The sequence below is a fragment of the Mirounga angustirostris genome, unplaced genomic scaffold (assembly GCF_029215605.1).
Source record: "Mirounga angustirostris isolate CCGP_5_RB_7025 unplaced genomic scaffold, mMirAng1.0.hap1 SCAF_15, whole genome shotgun sequence".
In the NCBI taxonomy this organism is placed as follows: Eukaryota; Metazoa; Chordata; class Mammalia; order Carnivora; family Phocidae; genus Mirounga; species Mirounga angustirostris.
The window spans coordinates 59962456-59987176 of record NW_026991723.1 but is presented as its reverse complement, the minus strand read 5'-3'; the positions used below and the strand labels follow the sequence as shown (position 1 = coordinate 59987176).

Sequence of the window (24721 nt, the reverse complement as noted above, 5' to 3'; positions counted from 1 at the left end):
ATAATGCAAATGCCAGGAGCTAAAATGGATGGCCCAGGAATTCCATCCACTGCTGTGAGGGCCCTGAGGGAAGAGACAGATGACCCAGACACACACTCCTTGTCCAAGGATAATCTCTGAGTAAGGAATAAAGAGTCTCTGGTTTTGAATCCCGTAAGTCCTTGCCAGGGATTCAATATGTCCCCTTGGTTGGGGAAAGGGGCAGGGAAGCAGTTCGTGGGGAGGGTGTGAGGCCAGATAGCTCAGAGTAAATCAGTCTGTCATGGCTAACTAGAAAAGTTAAGGTTGTCGATAAGGGAAAACTGGAAAATTCTAAGAGAATTCTGCAAAAATTATTTTTAGCCTGGAGAAAACAAGCATGAAGGAAGACCCAGGCTGCCTTGACAGAACCATAAGGAAGAATGATCAGACTTGCTGTGGACACTCTGGAAGACATGACTAAAACCAGGAGGACTATGGTAGAGAGAGGCAGATTTTGGCTCTAAGGAAAAGAGCTGCCTATCCGCAGGTGGATGGAACCACCCAGTAAAGTGTGAGCTCCCTGCCACTGCTGATGCTCAAGTAGAAGCAGGGATGTTGGAGGTAGGGCCACGCATCAGAGAAGGACTTTGAGAGACCCTCTGGAGAAGATGGGTAGGGTAAGTTTTCACATAATAAGGTCTGGCCTTTATTCTCCTAAACTGAAGTCTAAACATTATGTGATGGGAAGATTGGCATGTTCCTTCATTCACAATTTGTACACTGCATAGCAATTCCACTTTAATATGCAAGAACAAAATGTAATCCTACCTTTAGCAAGCTCTGTGCTTCTTTCTAAGATGAGAAAATACACTTGTGGGTATCCACTCATTGGCTTTGATCAGGCAGGTCTGTCATCCAGACAATGTCAGGGACAGGGTGTGGAGAATGGATACTGATAGGCTTACCTTGGTTTCCTGTGGAGGCTGGATACAAAGAGCTCACTTCTTGCTTTCTCAAAGGGCTCCTGACATGGGGTGAGAACTCACCTATCAGTGTAGGACTGGACCTGTAATCATTGAATCAATAAAAAATTATTTCTTTCCCTTTCTTTCACTTTATAAATATTAATAGAGCACCTATTATTAAGAAACAAGCACTTTTTATTGAAAGTCAAGAAACTACCCAGGGGCGCCTGGGTGGCTCAGTCGTTAAGCCTCTGCCTTCGGCTCAGGTCATGGTCCCAGGATCCTGGGATTGAGCCCCGCATCGGGTTCCCTGCTCAGCGGGAAGCCTGCTTCTCCCTCTCCCACTCCCTCCTGCTTGTGTTCCCTCTCTCACTGTCAATCTCTCTGTCAAATAAATAAATAAAATCTTTAAAAAAAAAAAAGAAACTATACCCAGCTGTATGAACACATTTCCATAGCATATATATGTGTTTTGTGTAATAGGGGTGGAAGGGAGTAGTGACAAAATCAGCTCTCTAATCTCCACAGGGAGGTGTCTGGTAATTATTATGTGTTCTAAATAATGTCAATGCAGGGGCGCCTGGGTGGCTCAGTCGTTAAGCGTATGCCTTCAGCTCAGGTCATGATCCTGGGGTCCTGGGATCGAGCCCCGCATCGGGCTCCCTGCTCAGCAGGAAGCCTGCTTCTCCTTCTCCCACTCCCCCCTGCTTGTGTTCCCTCTCTCTCTGTGTCTGTCTCTGTGAAATAAATAAATAAAATCTTAAAAAAAAATTTTTTTTTATGTGTGCACAAAGGTAGTGTTACAATCATATTCCCTCGAATTTATTTATAGAAAAAATAATGAAAGCACATTAAATGCCCAAAGTTAGAAGATTAGTTAAATAAATTTTGGTACATCCATATAGTGGAATACCATACAGCCACCATTAATGATGCTTAGAAGACTATTTAAAGATATAGGAAGATAGTCAATGTAACTTAAATGAAAAATGCAAGTTAAAATAGCATATACTATATGCCCATTTTTGTAAAAAATACATATATACATGGTGTGTAGATATATATATATATATACACACACACACGCCCAAAGAAAGAGAGAGAGAGAGAGCGCTACATGAGTATACTATAGAAGAAGAAGGGTTGATAGAATGATCACCAATATGTCCATAGTGGTTGTGGGATTATGGGGGACTGTTCTTTTCTTCTTTTTCCCTTAGTTATGTATTTTCTAAGGGTGCCTGCGTGGCGCAGTCAGTTGGACGTCTGACTCTTGATTTCAGCTCAGGTCATGATCTCAGGGTCGTGAGATTGAGTCCCACCTTGGGGTCCGCAGTGAGCGGGGAGTCTGCTTGAGATTCTTTCTCCCTCTCCCTCTACCCCTCCCACTTGTGCTCTCTCTCTCAAATAAATAATAAAAATAAATCTTTAAAAAAAGTATTTATTTTCGGGGCACCTAGGTGGCTTAGTTAGTTAAGCGTTTGCCTTCGGCTCAGGTCATGATCCCAGGGTCCTGGGATCAAGCCCCGCATCAGGCTCCCTGCTCAACAGGAAGCCTGCTTCTCCCTCTCCCACTCCCCCTGCTTGTGTTTCCTCTCTCGCTGTCTCTCTCTCTCTGTCAAATAAATAAATGAAATCTTTAAAAAATAAATAAATGATTTATTTTCTAAATTATATACAAATAAACATGTACTTTTGTGACAAAAGTTATTAAAAGTATAATATGGTTATATTATGATATTATAATTTGTATTATGTTATATGTGTGGTTTCATGTAATTATATTGCTATAAATAAAGCAAGTAAATTTTAAAGTTCTTTAATTTTGCCTATGATATGTAAAAATTATTTAACATTTTAAAATCATTATCTAATGATTTTTATTTAGGCAAACAAAGACAAGTTGTACAAAAACAGGGAAAAATAAATCACTACATAAAAATATTATGTAGGATTTGGGGCAAATTTCTTTGGAGGACAATTTCCTTTCATTGTGATATGAAAAGCTACCAATTCTTTAATTCTAAAGGTTAGCAGATATGAAGTTCATCCGTTCATCCACTCAGGGGGTACTTTCTGAGTTTTTACAGTGTATAAATACCTATCCCATTGTTTGGAGGATTAAAGTGTGTGTTTCCTTTTTTTTTTTTTTTTAATGTGGGAAGTGTTGAGGATGACAGTGAGAGAGGGAACACAAGCAGGGGGAGTGGGAGAGGGAGAAGCAGGCTTCCCGTGGAGCAGGGAGCCCGATGCGGGGCTCAATCCCAGGAAAAGTGTGTGTTTCTTGTACTTGAGGTGCTTCCAGTCTACTATGAAAGATCAAACACTCATGAATCATCCAGACAACAAAGCCCTAAAAATTAGAACAGGGAATACGGTATTATAGAAAGCAAATGCCAGTGAAGTGAAGGTTATCAAAATTCTACTCACCTTTTAAAGTCCAAAAGGACTTACTCTTGCTGGGCAGTAATTTCTAGAAGTAAGCTATCCCATCTGCTTGGTGAGGACTCTGGTTAACATCTATCACAGAGCAGTCCTTCCCTTATCCCTAACCTTTGTTTCATTCATGGTGGGTCCTGAAGGGACTTCAAAACGAAGCTGATTTTGGGAACACCAGACCATGTTCATCTCCTGAAGAAATGAGGAAGAAGACACGTGGAGTTGTCTAATAACACCGCCCAGATTAATTACTGCTGATGGGGGTGGAAACATGGAAAGAAGGACTGCCATCAGCCTCTTGATGAGTAGCAGCCACCCTCTATCCTGTCCCTCCCAAGCTGAGGTTAAACAACACCCCATTCTTCCAATCCTACCTCTGAGGGGAGGATCATCAATGAGAATAATCACAAAGTATTGAAATCTGCAAGATCATGGTGGGAAAGTGCTGGACTGGGAGCCCAGAGACCTACCTTAGTCCCAACTAGCTATACCTCTAGATTCCCTCTGTTCTTCATCTGTCAAGTGAAGGGGTTGAACTGTTCAATACCCAAAGCCTAAGCTCCCAATACATTAAAAACCACAAGGTTCCTGTGATTATATGTCAGAATTATTCCCCAATCATGAATCATCTGTCAATCTCTGACCCTGTAAATACAAATTCCTCCTCAATGATGGGATTAAAATACTTAATTCTCTTATGGGTAAATTGTGCTCACTGAACGTTTGTGTGCAATACTGTCCGGGAAATCGAGGCAAAGGAAATAGCTCCTAAATCCCTCCTGGGATCAAAATGGAAAACAAGACAGGCTATGACATCAGCTACCATTTCCTCTATGATCAGACTACAAATATCAATATTAAATTATGTGTGCATACTTTTCATTTTTGTCTTTCATGGCACAACCATAGGGAATCCTTTGCGTTTAGCCTTTTAGCAAAGTGATGAAGGAAGAACAGGAAAGATGAACACATATTTTCAACATTTTTGAGCTGCAAGTCATTTTAAAGATTAGACCCAACCCCTTCATCATTCCAATGAGGAAAAAAATAGAGTCCACGCTGCGGCACAGCTCACACCAGTGCTAATTTCCGGAAGTGTGTGAACTCCCTTTGCCGCGCCTAAACGGAGGGTCACTGGGCAATACCACCACCTACAGGCCATAAAAGGAGGGGCACCCAAAAAGGACAAAGGAGCCTAAGCTCTTTTAATGAGTTTCCTCCATTACAGGTGGAGGAGCCAGGCAAGGGGAGGATAGAGTTGACCAGGATGAACATTTTTGAAACAGAGACAGTTCACCCTCCCAGATTGTATCCAGAACCAGTTCCTCACTACCTTCCTGTCTCTCTACAGGTAGGCTGGCAAGCACTACACCTTTCTAAGATAACTCTTATGAGAATCATGTTGCCCTTTAACAGGTCAGTTATCTGCCACCACATCACCTGTCCAGTCAACAGGTGCTGCTTTATACAGCACTCGATGAATAAAATTCAAATGCTAAAAATTGGATCTTTTTACCAAGATACATGATTTTTTCCCTAATCTCTCCCCTCTTTGGTTCCCTGTGAATCCAGGCAAGTTACTCAAAAGCATCTCAGTAAAGAAAATGTGGTAGTTCTATATGAGAACTGTTTATCTAAACTTAGTCAGCCTCAGGGATCTTAGTTACTGAAATCACATAAGAACTCATTCCTTGCCAGCTCATTTTGCCTCACTATTCAGATGGATGAGATGTGCCTTATTGTTACATTCTTCCTACTGCTGGCTACATACTGTTTGTTTTGATGTCTGACCACATTTGATCATATTTTGACATCCATACACTCCAGACCAGAATGCTCTAGATGACACGATTAGAATTCAAAATGCTTAGACTGTTAGAATTGAACAGGACTCTCAGGAGCATTTAATCATATCTTCTCCCTTTACAACTAAAGAAATGGAGTTGCATGAAACAGAGATGTGTCCCTGGTCACATGGCTCGATGGTGGCAGTGCTAAATCTGGAGGCCATGTCTCCAGGCTTCCCGTCCAGGTTCTTTCCACAGCCCCTGCTGCTTTCCAGCATCAGTGCAAGCTTTCTAAACACTCTCAAAGTGTTGGATGGAGGATGCTCCTTGGGAGCAGCCCCTTTCATTCCAGAGCTGCCTCTACAATTCCACTGCATGAATTGTAGATAGAAGAGGTTACCAAAGCCTGAATACGCAGATGAGTTCTCTTTCTTGCCCCAATGTCCTACATTCTGTCAATCAAGAAGGTGGGCAGCAATGCTTTAGTTATCAGTTATTGCAGTAAATTACTGCTCTAACTTATCCAAAATCCACTGTTGCTAAGCAATGTGCAGTCAAGAAGGCACATTCTGGGTTTTGCTTCATATTTTTTAGAGGGGGGGGTAGAGGAGAAGGGAGAGAGAGAGAATCCCAAACAGGCTCCATGCCCAGCGCGGAGCTCAAGGCGGAGCTCCATCTAACAACCTTGAAATCATGATCTGAGCCAAAATCAACAGTTGGACATTTAACTGACTGAGCCACCCAGACACCCAGGCACATTCTGGTTTTGAATTATGTGAGCAATTCAGTCATCTGGTTTGTGTCTAAAAATTAAATATGGCTAGTTGGCACGCAAAATTTGGGGCTGCACTGTTTTGATGATTTTGTGACAGGAAATCTGGTTGCACTAAACCTCTACCTCCTGCCTCCAGTGATGCCCACCCAGGCAGGCACTAATAGTTAAAGACTAACAGAGGAGTAGTGGGGTGCAGGGAAAAGAGAGTGCAACTTGGCATTATAATCTGCATTAGAACCCTGCCTCTGCCCATCACTAGCAGAATGACTGTAAGCAGTGCACTTGGTTTCTCAGCCCCCCTCCTCACCTGTAAAATGTTGAAAGGAGCTGAACTTGTTTTTATATGCTGTATTACTGGGCCAATCTGTATGGATCAGTTAATGCCAGAAATAAGAATACAGTAATAATATGGGGCGCCTGGGTGGCTCAGTTGGTTGGGCGACTGCCTTCCGCTCAGGTCATGATCCCAGGGTCCTGGGATCAAGTCCCGCATCGGGCTCCCTGCAGAGCAGGGAGCCTGCTTCTCCCTCTCCCACTCCCCCTGCTTGTGTTCCCTCTCTCGCTGTGTCTCTCTCTGTCAAATAAATAAATAAAATCTTAAAAAAAAAAAATACAGTAATAATACGGAGTTAAAAACTTTTGGCTGGGTCCCACAAATCTAAATACAAAACCCTACTGCAGAGGTGCCTGCCTGGCTCAGTACAGCATGTGACTCTTGATCTCAGGGTCCTGAGTTCAAGCCCCAGGTAGGGTATAGAGCTTATTTAAATATGTGTATATAATATACAAATATATTTTATATATAATAAAAATATATTTTTATATATAATAAAAATGATATTTTTTGTATGTATGTATCATGTATATAACATGATATATAATAAAAATATATTTTTATATATAATAAAATATATTTGTATATTTAAAATAAAATGGGGATGACAATAACATTTTAGTAAACTGCATTTACTAGTTGTGTAAACACAAGCAAGTTTCATCATCTTCATCTTTTTGTTTTACCTTATGAAAATATTCAAACACGCTCAAAATAGAAAGACTAGAATAATTAAAATGATATATTAATCACCAGTTTAAGCAATTTTCAACATTTTGCTAATACCGTTTCATCTCCCTTCCTCAACACTTTTTCCCCCTAAGATACTTTAAAGTATATTTGGGCAAGTTGTTTTAAAGCTCTCTGTGCTTCAGTTTTCTCACCTAGGAAATGAAGGTTTTAATATCTAATTCATGGCGTAGAACTGTAGCTGTTGTTATTTATGGTGGTATCTACGTGCATTGTCCCCTCTGAGGCATAAAAGCATTTTGCAGCGCAGCACGCGCGGCTCAAGACAGAGCTTCCTCAACAGCCGGGGGGAACCGGAGTCCTGCGTGGCTGAGACTACGACGCCCTCTTCAGGCAGCCCCCTGCAGAAGCCCTCGGGCCGGATGAAGATTGTCCCTCGCAGCCCCCGTCGCCGCGCGCGAGAACGAGGGGCGGGAACAGGAAATGGGATGGGGCCGAGTTCCGGGCGCCGGGCGGCCTCTGAAGAGAGCAGAGCGTGGCAGCTGGAAGCCGGGGAGGTAAAGCCATGTTCCGGATCGAGGGCCTTGCGCCGAAGCTGGACCCGGAGGAGATGAAACGGAAGATGCGCGAGGATGTGATCTCGTCCATACGGAACTTCCTCATCTACGTGGCCCTGCTGCGAGTCAGTGAGTGTCCTTCCAGGCTGCGGCCATGAGACCCGCGGGGAGCTCGCGGACACCGCCCACCCAACTCTGGTTCTCTGGGGGCCTGCGAGCTGAGCTAGCTGAGTGGTCGCGGGAGGGTGGGACATGTGGGTCGAGATCAGCGGGCGCAGGCGCGGCTTAGGGTCTGCGGGTCGGGGTCAGAAGTACACGCGGTGGCCTGGAGTGCGAGGGTGATCATCCCGCCTCGCCCTGCCTTTAAGAGCGTTTTAATTGAAAGAGCCTCGAGGGTTTATTCCCCCTCCCCTCCGCTCCCCTTCCGAGCAGCTCCCTTGTTTTGCCGACAGAAACTTAGAGAGTAGAAAAATGGCTGGCTCAAGGTCACTCAGCGATTCAGTGCATGATCTTGATCTAGAATCCAGAGCTCTTAATATCAAGTTTCCTTCCTTCGGTGCTGATCTCTAAAATACAAAAAGGTTTGCTGCTTTTGCTTATTTGTAAAGAATTGGTGGGGTTTTTTTTGAAGGAAGGAGAAGAAAAGAGTAAGAGTCTATAGGATTAATAATAACACCTGAAGGTTTATTTGAATTTACGTTTGGCAGAAGCTTATTTGCGTTAGCTGTCTTGACAGTAGCGCTTTGAGGGAGGCCGGGCTTAACATTCTGTATATCCCTTTTGCAAATGAGAACTCACCTTTCAAAGGGGGTCTTAACACAAAATATCAGAGTTAAAGACACACTGAATGTTAGAGATGGGTGCAGCTTTGTAGATCACTTCTCTAGTTTTACTGATGTGAATCTCAGAAGTGATTTGTCCCCACCCTCCAATTCTCAGTTCAGTACTCTTTTCATTGCACCTTGCTGTGTATTGCTGACAGGTCTGGGTGGAGAGGCAGGAATGATTAAAATAAATGAAGGCCAAGGATAACCAAGGTTATCCTGTAGAAGGCTCAGATTGGGCCTAGGCCAGAGCTCACTGAAGCCTGGTACCCCATCGCTGACTATGGTATTACCCTGCTTTCCCAGGAGAGGGAGCCCCACTGAACAGAAACACAAATCCTGCTCCTTCAACAGCTTTTTGCAACTCCCAACTTATTTTATCCTCTTACCTTTTTTGTTGACTTAGCTGCCACTAAAATATTTGCTTCTTTTCAGTGACCTTTGTATCTGATGTGAATTGGTTTCCTTAAAAAAACACAGAATACTTTCCACATTACCACTTTTAAAATGGAGATATAATTCACATAGTATACAGTTCACCCATTTAAAGTATATGGTTCAACCTAAGTGTCTATTGATAAATGGACAAAGAAGATGCGTGTATATACAATGGAATATTACTTAGACGTAAAAATCTTGGCCATTTGCAACAACATGGATGGACCTATAGGCTATTAGGCTAAGTGAAATAAGTCAGAGAGAGATGAATACCATATGATTCCACTTATATGTGGAATCTTTAAAAACAAAACAGAAACGGACTGATAAATACAGACAACAGACTGTTGATTGCCAGTGGGGAGTAGAGTAGGGGTAGATGAAATAGGGGAAGGGGCTTAGGGTGCCTGGGTGGCTCAGTCGGTTAAGCGACTGCCTTCAGCTCAGGTCATGATCCCAGGGTCCTGGGATCGAGCCCCGCATCGGGCTCCCTGCTCGGCGGGAAGCCTGCTTCTCCCTCTCCCACTCCCCCTGCTTGTGTTCTCTCTCTCTCTCTGTCAAATAAATAAATAAAATCTTCAATTAAAAAAAAAAAGAAATAGGGGAAGGGGCTTAAAAGGTACAGACTTCCAGTTACAAAAGAAGTAAGTCATAAGGGTGCAATGTACAGCATAGAGAATATAGACAATACTGTAGTAACTTTATATGGTAGCTAGACTTACTGTGGGGATCATTTTATGATATATAAAAATACTGAATCACTATGACCATACACCTGAAACTAGTGGGATACTGTATGTCAATTATACTTTATTTAAGAAAAACTTGGGGCGCCTGGGTGTCTCAGTCATTAAGCGTCTGTCTTTGGCTCAGGTCATGATCCCAGGGTCCTGGGATCGAGCCCCACATCGGGCTCCCTGCTCAGCGGGAAGCCTGCTTCTCCCTCTCCTACTCCCCCTGCTTGTGTTCCCTCTCTCGCTGTGTCTCTCTCTGTCAAATAAATAAATAAAATCTGTAAAAAATAAAGTTAAAAAAAACTTTAAAAAATGAAGGTTATGTAATTTAGTGGTTCTTAACATAGAGTTATGCATTTTAGAACATTTTCTTTACCTCTAAAGTAGACACCATGCCCATTAGCTGTCATTCCCCATTTTACCCCTTCATGTTCCCTTGGCAACCACTAATCTACTTTTTCTTTATGGATTTGCCTATTCTGGACATTTCATATAAATGGAATTATAGAATATATGACCTTTTGTGTCTAGCTTATTTCACTTTCCATAGTGTTTTCAAGGTTCATATTATAGCATGTGTTAGTATTTCCTTTTTATTTTTTTTTTTAAGATTTTATTTATTTATTTGACAGAGAGAGACAGTGAGAGCAGGAACACAAGCAGGGGGAGTGGGAGAGGGAGAAGCAGGCTTCCCACGGAGCAGGGAGCCCGATATGGGGCTCGATGCCAGGATCCTGGGATCATGACCTGAGCCGAAGGCAGACGCTTAACCGACTGAGCCACCCAGGCGCCCCTTTCCTTCCTTTTTATTGCCAGGTAACATTCCATTGTGTGGATATGCCACATTTTGTTTATCCATTCATTCGATGGATGTTACTTACCTTTTTTAATCTGATAAGAATTAGAAATATCTGGACATACTGCCAACTTCGTCAGCTTTCAACAGATCTCAGTATCTTCAGCTTAATGTTGACAATATGTTCTATTACTTTAGTATGGGTATTGAGAAAGAAGATCCTTCTGGCAGCTTTTTTGCTCACAGCCCCTTTTATTTTCTAATTTTTTAAATTGTGGTAAAATACAACAATTTATCTTAACTATTTTTAAGTGTACAGTTTAGCAGTATTAAATACACTCATAATGTTGTACAACCATCACCACCATCCATCTCCAGAACTCTTTATCTTGTAAAACTGAAACTTTCTCTATGATTTTGACATCTCTTAAGGCTCTCATTTAGGGGCGCCTGGGTGGCTCAGTCGGTTAGGCGTCTGCCTTCGGCTCAGGTCATGATCCCGGGGTCTTGGGATTGAGCCCCGCATCGGGCTCCCTGCTCCGCGGGAAGCCTGCTTCTCCCTCTCCCACTCCCCCTGCTTGTGTTCCCTCTCTCGCTGTGTCTCTCTCTTTCAAATAAATAAATAAAATCTTTAAGAAAAAAAAAAAGGCTCTCATTTAATTGGAACCATACAGTATTTGTCTTTTTGTAACTGGCTTATTTCAGTTTGCATAGGGTCCTAAGGTTCATCCATGTCATAGCATATGTCAGAATCTCCTTCCCTTTTAAGGCCGAATAATATTCCATCGTATACCACATTTTGCTTATCCATTCATCCATCTTTGGATCTGGATTGCTTCTACATTTTAGCTACTGTGAATAATGCTGCTATAACATGGATATGCAGGTATCTCTATTTTGTATATTTTGAGGACCCACCATACTGTGATCCATAGCAGGTGTACCATTTTACATTCCCACCAACAGTACACAAGGGTTCCAATTTTTCCACATCCTTCCCAACAGTTTGATAGTAGCTATCCTAATGAGTGTTAGGTGGTATCTCATTATAGTTTCAATTTGCGTTGTCCTAGTGATTAGTAATGTTAAACGTCTTTTCATGTGCTTATTTTGACCACAGCACTTTTACACAGGACAGTAGTAACACTTCGTTTGATCCCTGTGACAATATTTTTGTTTTCTAGCTATTTCTATTCGTACCCTCCTACCAGGCCCTCATAAGAACTGAAATAGGACTACATTATATGTGATTTGGATTACATAAGTGATATATAGCTAATCAGTGGGAGAACCAAAATCTGCGTCTAGCTCTTCTGCTTCCCCAGTGCAGTGTTGTTTTCTCCCACCCTCTGCCTTTTTTCAAATGTTTTATTTTTTTATTATTTATTTGAGAGACAGTGTGGGAGGTGGGCAGAAGGAGAGGGAGAGAGAGAATCCCAAGCAGACTCTGTGCTGAGCAGGGAGCATGATGCAGGGCTTGATCTTATGACCCTGAGATCATGACCTGAGCTCAAGAGTTGGATGCTCTACCAACTGAGCCACCCAGGTGCCCCTCAAATATGTTTTAAAGGGTGAAAAATGCCAATTTGTTTCTCCTAGCATTTTGTTCCTTTGACAATTAAAACACCCAAGGTAAAAAGATGGTCTTTTGAAGGAGGATTGAATTTACTCTTTTTTTTTTTTTTTGGATTGAATTTACTCTTTATGGTCCTAAGAGAACTACCTGGAGAAAAGATTTTATATGGTATAAGAATGAACCTTAGAATAGTCAGAGCTTCATGACACTGGAAAGACAGTCTCTTTTGCTAGGTTATACAGGCAGGGGCTTGGCCATTATTTGGAGTCATTTAAAAAATGTAGTGAACTAAATCTGTAAGATTTTTTCCCCCAGTCTTATAAATTCCATAATGTAATTTGTGGGCTAATAGATCTGAAATTCTGGGTTTGTTTATTTTTCTTTCAGCACCTTTTATCCTAAAGAAATTGGACAGCATATGAAGATGGGCATCACATGTGAATGCATGATATGAGGAACCCAGTTACAATTTCTACTCCTATCTGCAAATGAACAGGCCCAGAAAGATGTAAGAGACTCTTTGATTGAATGGACATAAAAATTCTACTTGTTAAGAACAAGTTTGGCTCTGGTAACTGACCTTAATAGCTAAAATTTAAAACTACTTGGGAAGTAAAGACATCTTGGGTGATAATACACCCATATGCCTGTGATGTTCAGCCTCTGTGAATGTTGATATAATTGTAAGTAATGTCAAACTCCATTTTCTGGCAGGTATTAATTATAAGGGAATTATGTCTACAATAGCACTGTCTTGTTAGTCATTTCTGTTTACCTTTCACTTCGGTCCGGAGTATATATGTTGAAGAGTTCCTTGTGATTAGTTAGTTTTATAGAAGCCAGCACACAGCCACGACGACACTTAAGCACAGGACATTCAGTCTGTATTTTTAAAGTAGCAACTAAGAAAAAAATCAGGATTTTATTTCTCTTAACCTACTTTTTGCTGCAGACCTCTGTAATATTGTAATTATTACAAACTACATTAAATTGAGTTCCTCTTGTTTTGCACTGAAGGATTTGCTGATGCTGATAAAGTGACAGCATTTTATTAAGTAGTCTTTGTGAAAGGCAACATTACTGTTTGATGCTGGGAATCTATAAATGCTATTTGTTTTCTTTTCCTAGGCTTCGTTTTCTGTAAACTTACCACGAAATCAACTAGACTCTTTGCCATATATCTAAATTGATCACAATGTTCAGTTTCACTAGGCATGCTCTTTCATCTTCCAAATAAGTCTTTCCTGGAGCTTTCGGACCTGTCCCAGTCTGGACTGTGGTCTGCTGTGCCTGATACAGGGCTGTATTCTGGGATCTCCCTTCACTGCAATCCTGGGAATTCCTTTTCCTCTTCTCTCATGTTGGAGATCTTTTTTTTTTCCCCCCTGTATCTTGTTTTCTTTATCTCATGACCAGTATGCATTTGAGTCTCTGTATTGAGTACAGTCCCTCTGCCCATAACTGCCTAGCATCCCACAATCCAGAGAACCCTCTATTTTACCCTTTTTAGAAAATAAACTTATAATTTGGGGAAGGAGCTGGGCAATAGAGGCTGCTTAGCTACGTAGGGTTGCAGAGAGCATTCTGAATACTTAAACCTTCAACCAGTCCTTATTTTAGTGTCTTACCCCTTCACTCCTACTTCCAAAGGTAGAGGAAAGCACCAGCTCCTGAACCTTTTAGGGATTCTCTGATGTAAGTTGGGTTGTTTGTTTTGCTTTTCTACTGCTGACTCAGGATTCAATTTTCTCCGGGGCTACCATGCTATTTACTACTTGTCCATCGGCTTTCCAACTTCTAGCTTTTTGCTGCTATTGTCTCCTCTCTTCCCATTCTTTTAGATTTATGCCTTAAAATGAAAATCTTTGCTGTCGTTCAGTGGAATTTCAGGAGGCAGTGGAAGTAGCTGCATGTGCTCCATGTACCATCTTTACCCAAAGAGCATGTATTTTTACCCTGTGATGCTGTGTTTCATGTTGGTAATGTATATGCATTCCTGACCTACGGAGGTGTGGTATACAGCACCACGGTCACGATTACTGGCTCTGAAGACAAGCAGACTTGATTTTGTGTCCTGATTCCAACACGTAGAAGGTGGATGACTTTTAGCAACTGAACCTCTATATCTCATTTTTTCACCTGTAAAATTAGCGTAGTGGGAGCATCTGTCTGCTTCAAAGTGTGTAAGGATAAAGTAAGAGAATGCAAGTGGAGCCACGAGCACAGTGTCTGACATTTGGTAAATGCTATTTATTGTTAATGGTTGGTGTTTGGTATAAGGTGATTAGAAGTGATTTGTACTAGCAGCCCCTGCATTAGTAGGTTTCATTCTTATTTTCAGATATTGTGAGATAGCATGTTTATATTCTAATTGTATACAAACTTCAACATTAGCAAACATTTAAATTCACTGTCTAATAACTGTTAATTTTACAGATGAGTTTGAGACTCTGGAAGATCCGGTAGCTAATAAATAGTAGCTGTCCAAGGTTTAGGGGCTTTTAACGTTTATTTATTGTATCCTATCCTTAAGTGCTTTCCTTGGGATGTATGGTTGTCACCCTGGATTCCAGCATATGTTCAGGCTAGAATAAGGGAAAATGTGATGGTGCAGTTTTTATTGCTGACTTTTTAAATTTCAGGCCATAAACTCCGGTGGGGGGGGGTGTCTAATGCTTGTAATAAACAGTTTGGACACAGTACATCAGAAAACATTTGGCCACGTGTATATATTTGGTTTGAATGTGTAATGTGAAATAGTAAAGAACCATAGCAGACTTGAGTTTTATAAACTTAAAATGGAGGGGCGCCTGGGTGGCTCAGTCGTTAAGCGTCTGCCTTCGGCTCAGGTCGTGATCCCAGGGTCCTGGGATCGAGCCCCGCATTGGGCTCCCTGCTCAGCAGGAAGCCTGCTTCTCCCTCTCCCTCTCCCACCCCCCCGCTTGTGTTCCCTCTCTGTGTCTCTCTTTGTCAAATAAATAAATAAAATCTTTAAAAAAAAAACTTAAAATGGATCATAGAAAGAAATGTGGATAATTGAGAAAATGTTGATCCACAAACAGGTTTTGTAGAGGGATACGATCTTAGAATTTTGCTCCTCAATTAGGGTAGTGTTCTTCCTGCTACTGCTGAGTTTCGTTTTTAAATTGCTTAATCATTGCTCTTTGAAGTTCTTCTGAGGAGTAAGTTAGCATTTCAGTTACAGTGTGTTCAGTAGTTTACAGGTGGGTAAACTTGGGCCTAGATTTGGAAGGAAAAACGAGTGTAGGAATGTGAACTTTTAGGGACGCTTGGGTGGCTCAGTCAGTTGGGTGTCTGCCTTCAGCTCAGGTCATGATCCCAGGGTCCTGGGATCGAGCCCTGCATCAGGCTCCTTGGTTGGCAGGGAGCCTGCTTCTCCCTCTACCTGCTCTGCCTGCCGCTCCCTCTGCTTGTGCTCTCTCTCCCTGACAAATAAATAAATAAAATCTTAAAAAAAAAAAAAAAAAGGAAAGTGAACTTTCCCCCCCTCCTTTGCTTGACTAAGCATATCTCTTTACCTATAAGATCAGGCATCAGAGAGTGTTGGAGATAAGACAGAAAGGAAATCAGCTAGACCTTTTAACCTTTTGTTAAAGGTCAAATGGTAAATATTTTAGACATTGTGAGCTCTGTGCTCTGTCAGCTCTTCTTGCAGTGTGAAGGCAGCCATAGACAGTATGTAAACCAGTGCAGCTTTGCGCTGTTAGCAGCCAAACTCACAGCTGCTGGGGGAATGAGGACCTTGGTCCTAAAGTTGAGATCTGGGTCGTTCACTGCAACATCCACCATAGTCCTCTTGAATCCTCACCCCTCCCCATTTACCAAGCCATTTGTCTGCCATCTTTCATAGTTAAATGCCTCAATAAAATCGTTTATTTTCATTTCCTTTCTCTGGTGATCTCTTGAACCCACTCCAGTTAGGTTCACATCCCCAGTGATCCTCTGAAACTGCTCTTGTCAAGGTTAACACTGACCTGTCCCACCCCATCTGCAGCACTCAACACACTTTCATTATTGTAACCACCTTGCAGACCTTCCAGAACACTAGTTTCCTAATTTTCCTTCTCTCCACCCTTTCTATTCCACTTATCCTCTCTTCTTGAGATTCTTTTATAGGTCTTCTTTATTTGTAACCTGAAACTTGCAGTCCACTAGACTTCAGTCCTCAGACCTTTTTTTTTTAGTTACTGCATCTCCTGCTTAAAATTCTCCAGTGGCTTCCTGTCTTGCTCAGAGTAAAAGCCACAGTCCTTCTGGTTGCCCACAAGGTTCTATACAGTCTGGTCCTCATTACATCTGATCTCGTCTTTTATGACTCTTCCCTCCTTCACTGCATTCCAGCTACACTGGCCTCCTTGCTTCCTCAAACAAACTAGACATGCTGCCTCAGGGCCTTTGCACTGTCTGTTTCCTCTGGAATGCTCTTCCCTTAGATTTTCAAGTGTCTCACTCCCTCTCCTTCAGGTCTCTGCTTAATGGCAGTTTTTTTTCAGTGAGAACTTTCCCAGCTCCTTTATAAATTATAGGATGTTTCAACTTGTGAAAATCCACCAAGTTGTATACTTAAGATATGTGACTTTTTTCCATAGTTACATTATATTTCAAAAACTTTTTAGGGGTGCCTGGGTGGCTCAGTCGTTAAGCGTCTGCCTTTGGCTCAGGTCATGATCCCAGGGTCCTGGGATCAAGCCCTGCATCAGGCTCCCTGCTCGGCGGGAAGCCTGCTTCTCCCTCTCCCACTCCCCCTGCTTGTGTTCCCTCTTTCGCTGTGTCTCTCTCTGTCAAATAAATAAATAAAATCTTTAAAAAAAAAAAAACTTTTTAAAAATTATAACCTCTCCAGCACTCCATAACCCCCCCTTTTTTTAATGGCACTTAATATATTTTTCCTTTTTTATTTGTTAATTATCCGTCTCCTTTTAGCATATGCTTGGTGGGGATAGGGATTTCATCTATTATGTTCACTGTAGTATCTTAGTACCTAGAAGACTGCCTGGTACCTCATAGGCACTCAGTGTTCATTAAATAATAGAATTAGAGTGGAGAAGTTTTTAACTATTATGGGAAGTGTAATAGCAAGCTAACGAGAAAAAGCTAAGCTTGTCAGATGAGATTAGTACCCCAGTTAAGATATGGGATTATTGGGGCGCCTGGGTGGCTCAGTCAGTTAAGCAGCTGCCTTCGGCTCAGGTCATGATCCCAGGGTCCTGGGATCGAGCCCCACGTTGGGCTCCCTGCTCAGTGGAGAGCCTACTTCTCCCTCTCCGTCTGCCTGCCTCTGCCTACTTGTGCTCTCTTTCTCTGTCAAATAAATAAATAAAATCTTTAAAAAAAGGGGGGGAGATTAGGAATTTGGGCTTTTTCTCTAGCATTGCTCTGTTGTCCAAAGGCAAGCTCAGAGAAGGTGGAGAGGTGGGTTCATCCAGGGCTGGGGCTTGCCACATGGCTGAGGTAAAATGACAGGGTCAGGGAGGGCTTGAAATAATGCATGAGGCATCTAAGCTGGATCAGGAGGAAAAGGCAGGAAAGAGCTGATGGACAGAAGAAAATAGAGGGGTCAGTGCTGCTGAGGTCAACTGCAAGAGTGGGGGCAGCAGAGCAGTAGCCCTGAAGACCTCTGTATGCCCCAAATATTTTGCCTCCACTTCCCATGTAGATAAAGGTCCTGTTCTGCAAAATATAGTCCATTCATTTTGTTTGTTTTCTGAAGAGAAGTTACCACCAATGTGTGGCCTTTCGGGCTGTTAGCACAAGAGATGTTCTATTAGAGTTTGTTGGTTTCACAGCTAAGTATGTATGGCGTGGTCTGACAAGGACCACATCTGACCTACTACCACAACTTACTCTCCTCCAATTTATATGTTCATTTAGGAGGAAAGAAAATCGCTAAGTGCAGATATGTTCATGATACCAGGAGACTGAAGACTAATTTTTGTGGGACATTGCAGAAACATCATGGAGACTACTGCTGCATGTGATACACCAATGGGAGTTTATAAGATGCTTTTCTTCCCAAAATTCAAATTGTATTGCCTCTGATTATTTGAGCTGATGGGAGAGAAGCAATACATAGATAATTTAAAATAATAAAAATGTTGCAAAAAAACAGTTTTAAGAAATGTGGTAGATAAGAATTAGAACAATGAAATGTAGGAAATGATCAAATGAATTGCTCATCTTAATATTAGTAAAATTCAGCTTTAATATAACTTCAGTGTACTTCTGAGTAAAATTTAATAGGCTTACTATTGCATCTTTACATCAACTAAAATTTTATACTCTGTTTTCATAATAACCATTGTTTTCATTGGTCTCAAGCAAATGACAAAGAATCTTTACTGAATGTGAAGGTAAAAGTACAAATAAGATCTTAAGCCTACAAAATCCAAAAAAATTATTAATAAAATATTGCCACTAGCTTAGTGAAACAATGATTGCTATTAAAGTGTTGAGGGGAAAGGCATTGAGTTTAACATCTTATTTTTCCTCTTTAAGCTAACCTTCACTTCTGTTAGCAAGCACTCTACTAAAGTTTGTGCTAGATAACACAGATCAAAATATCATTTATTTCCTTCTTCCTGATTCATGTCTAAAAAGATGGTAAAGCAGCTTTTTTTTTTTAAAGATTGATTTATTTATTTGACAGAGACACAGCGAGAGAGGGAACACAAGCAGGGGGAGCGGGAGAGAGAGAAGCAGGCTTCCTGCAGAGCAGGGAACCTGATGCGGGGCTCAATCCCAGGATGCTGGGATCATGACCTGAGCTGAAGGCAGACGCTTAACGACTGAGCCACCCAGGCGCCCCGATAGCATATTTTTAATACTTGTGTGTTGGGACTCTAAGATAAATGTGTCTTCATGTTTATGAGGAACCGGTGTTCTGTTCACATACAATTTTAAGAGGAAATGGGTGCTGGATATCAGATACCTAGGAATCAAAGAATGCATACTATTAACGTTTGGAAGGATTTTCATACACAGGTACCTCTTGGTGGGGGGCTCCCTGCCACAGGAGAGGTTCAAGTATAATAGGGGAAAGAACACTGGTAATGAGTATGTTCTGTAAGGCAGTGCCAGGCATCATGTACAGAGGTGCTTTCCAAAACAAGCTCCATACCAAATCACATGGGAAGCTTTTAAACAAAAAATCTACTGAATTAGAATTGTTGTGGATGGAGCCCAGGAATCTATTTTTTAAAAGCATTCAGGTGATTTCATTGGTCCAAGATCTGCTTTGGGTAACCAGTAAATGAGTTTACCTTAAGGTCCCTTCCAGTTCTGAAATTCTGTACTGATTTAGGAATAAGAGTCAAAACTGAAAACGAAAGCAATTTTAGGTTGCATTTGTAAAATGACAACTTAAGATCTCCAAATCTGACAGAAACTTCAAGAGTTGCCAACTTGGGGCACCTGGGTGGCTCAGTCATTAAGCGTCTGCCTTCGGCTCAGGTCATGATCCCAGGGTTCTGGGATTGAGCCCCGCATTGGGCTCCCTGCTCTGCGGGAAGCCTCCTTCTCCACCGCCTCCTCCCTCTCCCACTCCCCCTGCTTGTGTTCCCTCTCTCGCTATGTCTCTGTCAAATAAATAAAATCTTAAAAAAAAAAAGAGTTGCCAACTTGCCAGAGTTGAGTTTGGTAGAGTACTGGAAGTGACTGGAAAGCCTGCTACGAGAGAAATGATTGAAAGAATTAGGGGTATTTAGCCTTGAGAAGACTTAATTAACAGTGGGAGTCTGAGCGCTGTTCTTAAAAACTAAAAGTGTATTGTCAAAGAATTGTCCAGGCAGACAGATTAGGATAAAGGTTTGGAAGCTAAGAAAGATTCTCTTGAACTCACTCACAGCTACTGTGACCAAGGTGGGCTGGGTCACAGACTGGACTCTCTATTGGAAACGAATAAGAATCTGAACATGGGTACTCTATAGCAGGAATTGCCACTGTGGGGAAACAAGGTTTCTATCTTCTATCATTGTCTTTTTCTCTCTTCCTGAAAGACTACTTGAATACAAGTGCTATCTCACACTTTTTTCTGTCCCACATAGAATCTTTACAAAGAAGGGGCTGAATAAATGACTGCTGAATTGGAGGTGGAAAAATTCTTGACTTTCTGGACAATACCTGTTGTATAGGCCTCAGAAAAGTAATTCCCATTCTGTTTGGTGGAGGTGTGCACAGTCACAGATATTCAGTGACTACAGAGGAGCAGGCACTGGTAGCTGAGTGATACAGAAGGGAATTCAGGCATGGTACATATCCTTAAGAGGCTTAAAATCTAGCAGGGGAGGCATTGCCTAATTTCATCAATAATTACATATTATATAAACTGCTGTGGGGTTAAGTGCAGGAAGCTGTGAGAACTTGAAATAGGGGAGCCCTGACCTGTTGGGCTGGGGAGGAAGCAGGGAGGGCTCCCTGAGGAAGTGATACATCAAGTAAAATTGGATGAATAGCAATTGGCCAGGTAAAAGAATGGGGAGACTTCAAAAAAGTGTTAAAGCATATCTGTTTAAGGAAGAAAGAAGGCCAGCGTGACCCAAGTGTGTTGCACACAGAAGAGCAAGAGAACCTTCAGTCCTTTTCAGAAACTCCTCTTTATTTTATTCTCACTTTAGTCTTAAGAAAGAGATCACATCCTGACATCTGCTGGCTAATGTATATACTGCAGTTGCAAATTACACAAGAACAACCATCATTAACCTATTGAAGTCTACAGTAAGAAATTAAAATAAAGCACCAGGTCTTTTCCCTGCCCTGCATTATGGACATCACACAGGAGACGGAACAGTTGTGACTTACAGGCTACCTGTGTGAACTCAGTGTTACCGATACACATAGGTGGTGCCACTTGCCTACTTTTGTACAAGTTCACAAACACATAGGAATCATGTATATAAAAGTTGAATAGGGCGCCTGGGTGGCTCAGTTGGTTAAGCAACTGCCTTCGGCTCAGGTCATGATCCTGGAGTCCCGGGATCGAGTCCCGCATCGGGCTCCCTGCTCAGCGAGGAGCCTGCTTCTCCCTCTGACCCTCCCCCCTCTCATGTGCTCTCTCTCATTCTCGCTCTCTCAAATAAATAAATAAATCTTTAAAAAAAAAAAAGTTGAATAGACTTGTTACTGAGATGTAAAACATTACAAAATCACTTTGTCTTTTAAACACAGTATCTGATGAAATGTTTTATGAAACATTCTCAAACTTCACAAATAAAACACAGCTGGCTTTAATGCAGTAAGCATTCTAAGGCTAAAGATGTGCTTTAAGCATGTCTGATAGTTTTCATCTTTTCCTCAGCCACATTAGTAATAGTATCTTCATTTTCCACTTACGTCTATAAAGGACAAAAATGCAAAAAAATAATATTACATAAGCAGCTGTACTGACAATGAGACCAAACTTGCACTGGCAGCTGCCTTGCCATGCAGTCATTTGAAATGTTCATTAATCAGCTGACATTAGAAGGATGAACTTGGTGAACAAAGGGTGATTTAGAGACATCAATATGTAACATAAAAAAATGGGTTGTTGAAGAGTAAAGATTCATGTGTTAGGGAGGAGCAGCAGCATCAGTAGTTAAAAGTCCTAGGTTATAGCTTCAGTTCTGCTCTTAATTATGTGACTATATGAGTCAGATTTTTTTTTACTTGAAACACCCAAATCCAGTTTGGGTAGATTTACAGAGAAAAATAACTCACTGAAAGGATTATAGATCATTTAGTATCCCAGGAGGCCTGGAGAATCAGGCTCAGAGACTAGGCATCTGGAACATCACCCTTTGTTACTTGGTCACTCCATACAACCTGGTGCAGTGAAGATACCATCTCTGCTGAGGATTAGATGCCACCACTTAACAAAGCCACAGGCTCAGAACCCTGCACTCTCAGGACAGCCAGTGTTGCTCTAAGAACTTCATCTTGCTGTGTTTGCCATGGTAACCACAGAGAATTATGCCAGGTCTGCGCTTTGCTATCTCTGGCTCCCAATTCATAGTCCAGAGAATACTTAATTTGTAGTGTCAGGGTCATGTGGAAAAGCAGAGAAAATATCTGGGTCTCAGCTTTTATAGTGAAAGGCATGCTCTGATTCCCACCCAACAAGCTCGAAGATGGGGAATTCCCAAATGTAGGAAGGGAGTTCAGGTAACTGGGCCAAAAACGAGGGCATGTGTATTATGTCAACTCTGGACGAATCACAGCCTTCTCTGTAAAGTAAGGTAAGTAAAGTTCACATGGCTGAGGAGATGGTGTGTTTACTTAATCGTTTTACAATAAATACCAACTATGCCAGGCTGCAAAGGTGAGCAAGTCCTCTCTAGTCTAATGGAGGAGAGAAGTCAGTAGACCAGCAAGTGGTAGGACAGAGGCATACACGAAAGAGGTGCAAGCAGAAAGGAGAGGCCAACTGCAGTTTACAAATGATGTTCTTTTATTTAAGTCAATTTAAGATCACATTTTTCATGGTACAAGTGAGACTTGCGCCATCAATGGGAAAGAGACAGCATGCTCTTGTAGAGAGCTGCTGTTGGACTCTTTTGAAGGACTTAACTGTTCTATAGAAACAAAACAATGTTGGCTGGCACAAATCCAGAAAGTCGGGCTTTTGATTGCTTACTGACATATATCTAGACTGCTGGTTTCATACAATGGGACACTTTTCAAAGGATTAAACATGCCATAGCTTTGCCAGTCATCAGTAAGATAAATCATCCAGCTCATTGTAGTGTGAACCCCCCCTATTCTGATCTGACCTAAGTCAGAGTGGTCTTTCTACTATATCTGGCTACTGTGTGTACAGCTTTGTGTCTTTGCTCAAAAGAAATTGTTGGCTTTAGGCTTAGGGTGTTTTTTTGTTTTGTTTCAATTTATAAAGGAAAGCAGCTGCGTGGTAACTTGGACCTCATCCAGAATCTGTAATACCAAATTCATCATGTAATAACAGATACAATAACAATTACAGAATACGTTCTATAGAACCAAGACAGAGGTCAATGGGACCACAAGAGTCAGCCATTACAGACCTCGATCCAGTGTAAAAATTTTGTTTTCACAGCATTCTCAAGTTAGTGTTCTATAGCTGACATTCTCTTCTAAAATCCAAGGGTCTATGGGGCGCCTGGGTGGCTCAGTCCATTAAGCAGTTGACTCTTGGTATCAGCTCAGGTCTTGATCTCAGGGTCATCAGTTCAAGCCCTGCTTCAAAAATTAATCAATTAAAATCCAACTGCCTTTTTGATCACTTCATTTGGGTGACCCAGGTATCTTAAAATTTAACAAGTCCAAAATTGATGATCTCCCACCTCCAAATATGTTCCCTTTACAATAGTTAACCATTTCAATAAATAGCACCTCCATGGGCTCCATCAGTGAACTAAGCTAGACTAGGAATCCCCCTAATGACTCATATCAAACCAGTTTGCCTCTACCTCAAAAAAAGTATCTCAAATCCAATTCTCTTTGTCTTCACTACCAATACCCCAGTCCAAGTCTTAACCAATCTCCCTGCTTCCACTCTTTTTTTTTTTTTTTTTAAGATTTTATTTATTTGACAGAGGGAGACACAGCAAGAGAGGGAACACAAGGAGGGGGAGTCGGAGAGGGAGAAGCAGGCTTCCCGCTGTGCGGGGAGCCTGATGCGGGGCTCGATCCCAGGACCCTGGGACCGGGACCTGAGCCGAAGGCAGACACTTAAGAACTGAGACACCCAGGCGCCCCCCACTCTTACTTTTTTGTCTATTATCCACACAGTAGCTGGCATAGTTTTTACAAAAGGTATCAAACCACCCTCCACCACTTCAATGACTTCCTTTTACATAAAATTTAAAAATCCTTATCATTGCCTACTAAGTGCTGCATGATCTGGCACCTACCTACCTCTCTAACCTCACTTACACTGTTCTCTCTTAACACAATAAGCTTCAGACAAACTGGACATCTTCAATTTACCCAAAGAGCAATCTTCTCTCCTCTGCCCTGCCTTGCCTCACCCATCCCACCCAAAAGCCTTCACTCAGGCTTTCCCTGCCTCTCTTCTATCTGGCTCACTCCTTACCTTCCTCTGAGAAATCTTTCCTGACCACCCTCACCTTGCCCCATAATTTAAAATCGGGGTTCCTTCCTATGATTTTAAATACATACTTATTTAAATGATATGTGATTAATGACTACTCTACCCACTCAAGAATTAACTTTAGGACAGGAACCACAGAAGTTTTGTTCATTCCTGTGCCTATAACACCGGCAGCAACAGCTAACACCTATGCAACATTTACTGTGTGCCAGGCGTTGTGTTAAACACTATACGTATAATAATTTAATATATACACCCAATATATCGCCTGGCCCATAGCCAGTGGTCAGTTTGCTGAGGGTGTTCCCACCTGCACACCCACAAGTTGGTCACCACCTCCTGGAGCATCCCATTACCCTGACAGATAACTCCGGTGATTGGAAGAATCTTCCTGGTATTGACCCCAGCATACCTCCCTGCAATTTCCGCCCACTGATTCTATTTCTGCCCTTCTGGGGCCACGCACGAGAAGCCGTAATCGTCCTTCCACCGGCTCGACTTGGCAGCATCCGAAGCGTCTCCCTGGCGTCGCCCTCTCGCTCCCCTCCCAGCAGAGACTCCGGGCTCCTTTTCCTCTGCGGTGGTCTGGGAGCGTCACCCCGGCCGCCGGCCCGGCTCCCGGCATCCCCCGCCTCGCGCGTCACGTGACGGCGCCCGCCCGCAGGAGCCCGCAACTGTCCGCCCCCGGGCGGGGCTCGCCGCGCCTCCGCCCGCCCCCTGGCCGCGCTGCAGTCCTCGCGCCTCCGCTCGGCTCGGCTCC

General features: G+C 42.2%; 1 protein-coding gene and 1 long non-coding RNA gene across 4 annotated transcripts in view; one reads left to right on the top strand and one right to left on the bottom strand.

The window, feature by feature from the left end:
* Positions 1-7502: 7502 nt before the first annotated feature.
* TOMM5 (translocase of outer mitochondrial membrane 5) overlaps positions 7503-24721 on the top strand; it is a 43597-nt gene continuing 26378 nt past the window's right edge. Inside the window, exons 1-3 of one of the 3 annotated variants that reach the window (XR_010407619.1) lie at positions 7503-7637; positions 12264-12384; positions 17769-18506. Coding sequence is in view for 1 of the 3 variants with exons in the window: in XM_045882709.3 (XP_045738665.1) it covers positions 7517-7637; positions 12264-12298 (156 nt within the window). In the remaining 2 variants the exon portion in view is untranslated. Of the gene's footprint in view, positions 7638-12263; positions 12886-17768; positions 18507-24721 lie in introns of those variants that run through there. The other 2 variants (XR_010407620.1, XM_045882709.3) reach the window with 2 other exon arrangements.
* LOC135362674 (uncharacterized) lies at positions 7632-24705 on the bottom strand. Its single transcript, XR_010407623.1, has 3 exons — positions 24374-24705; positions 8722-8797; positions 7632-8074 (listed from the first exon to the last, which is right to left on the bottom strand). It is a non-coding gene; the product is annotated as an uncharacterized LOC135362674 (long non-coding RNA).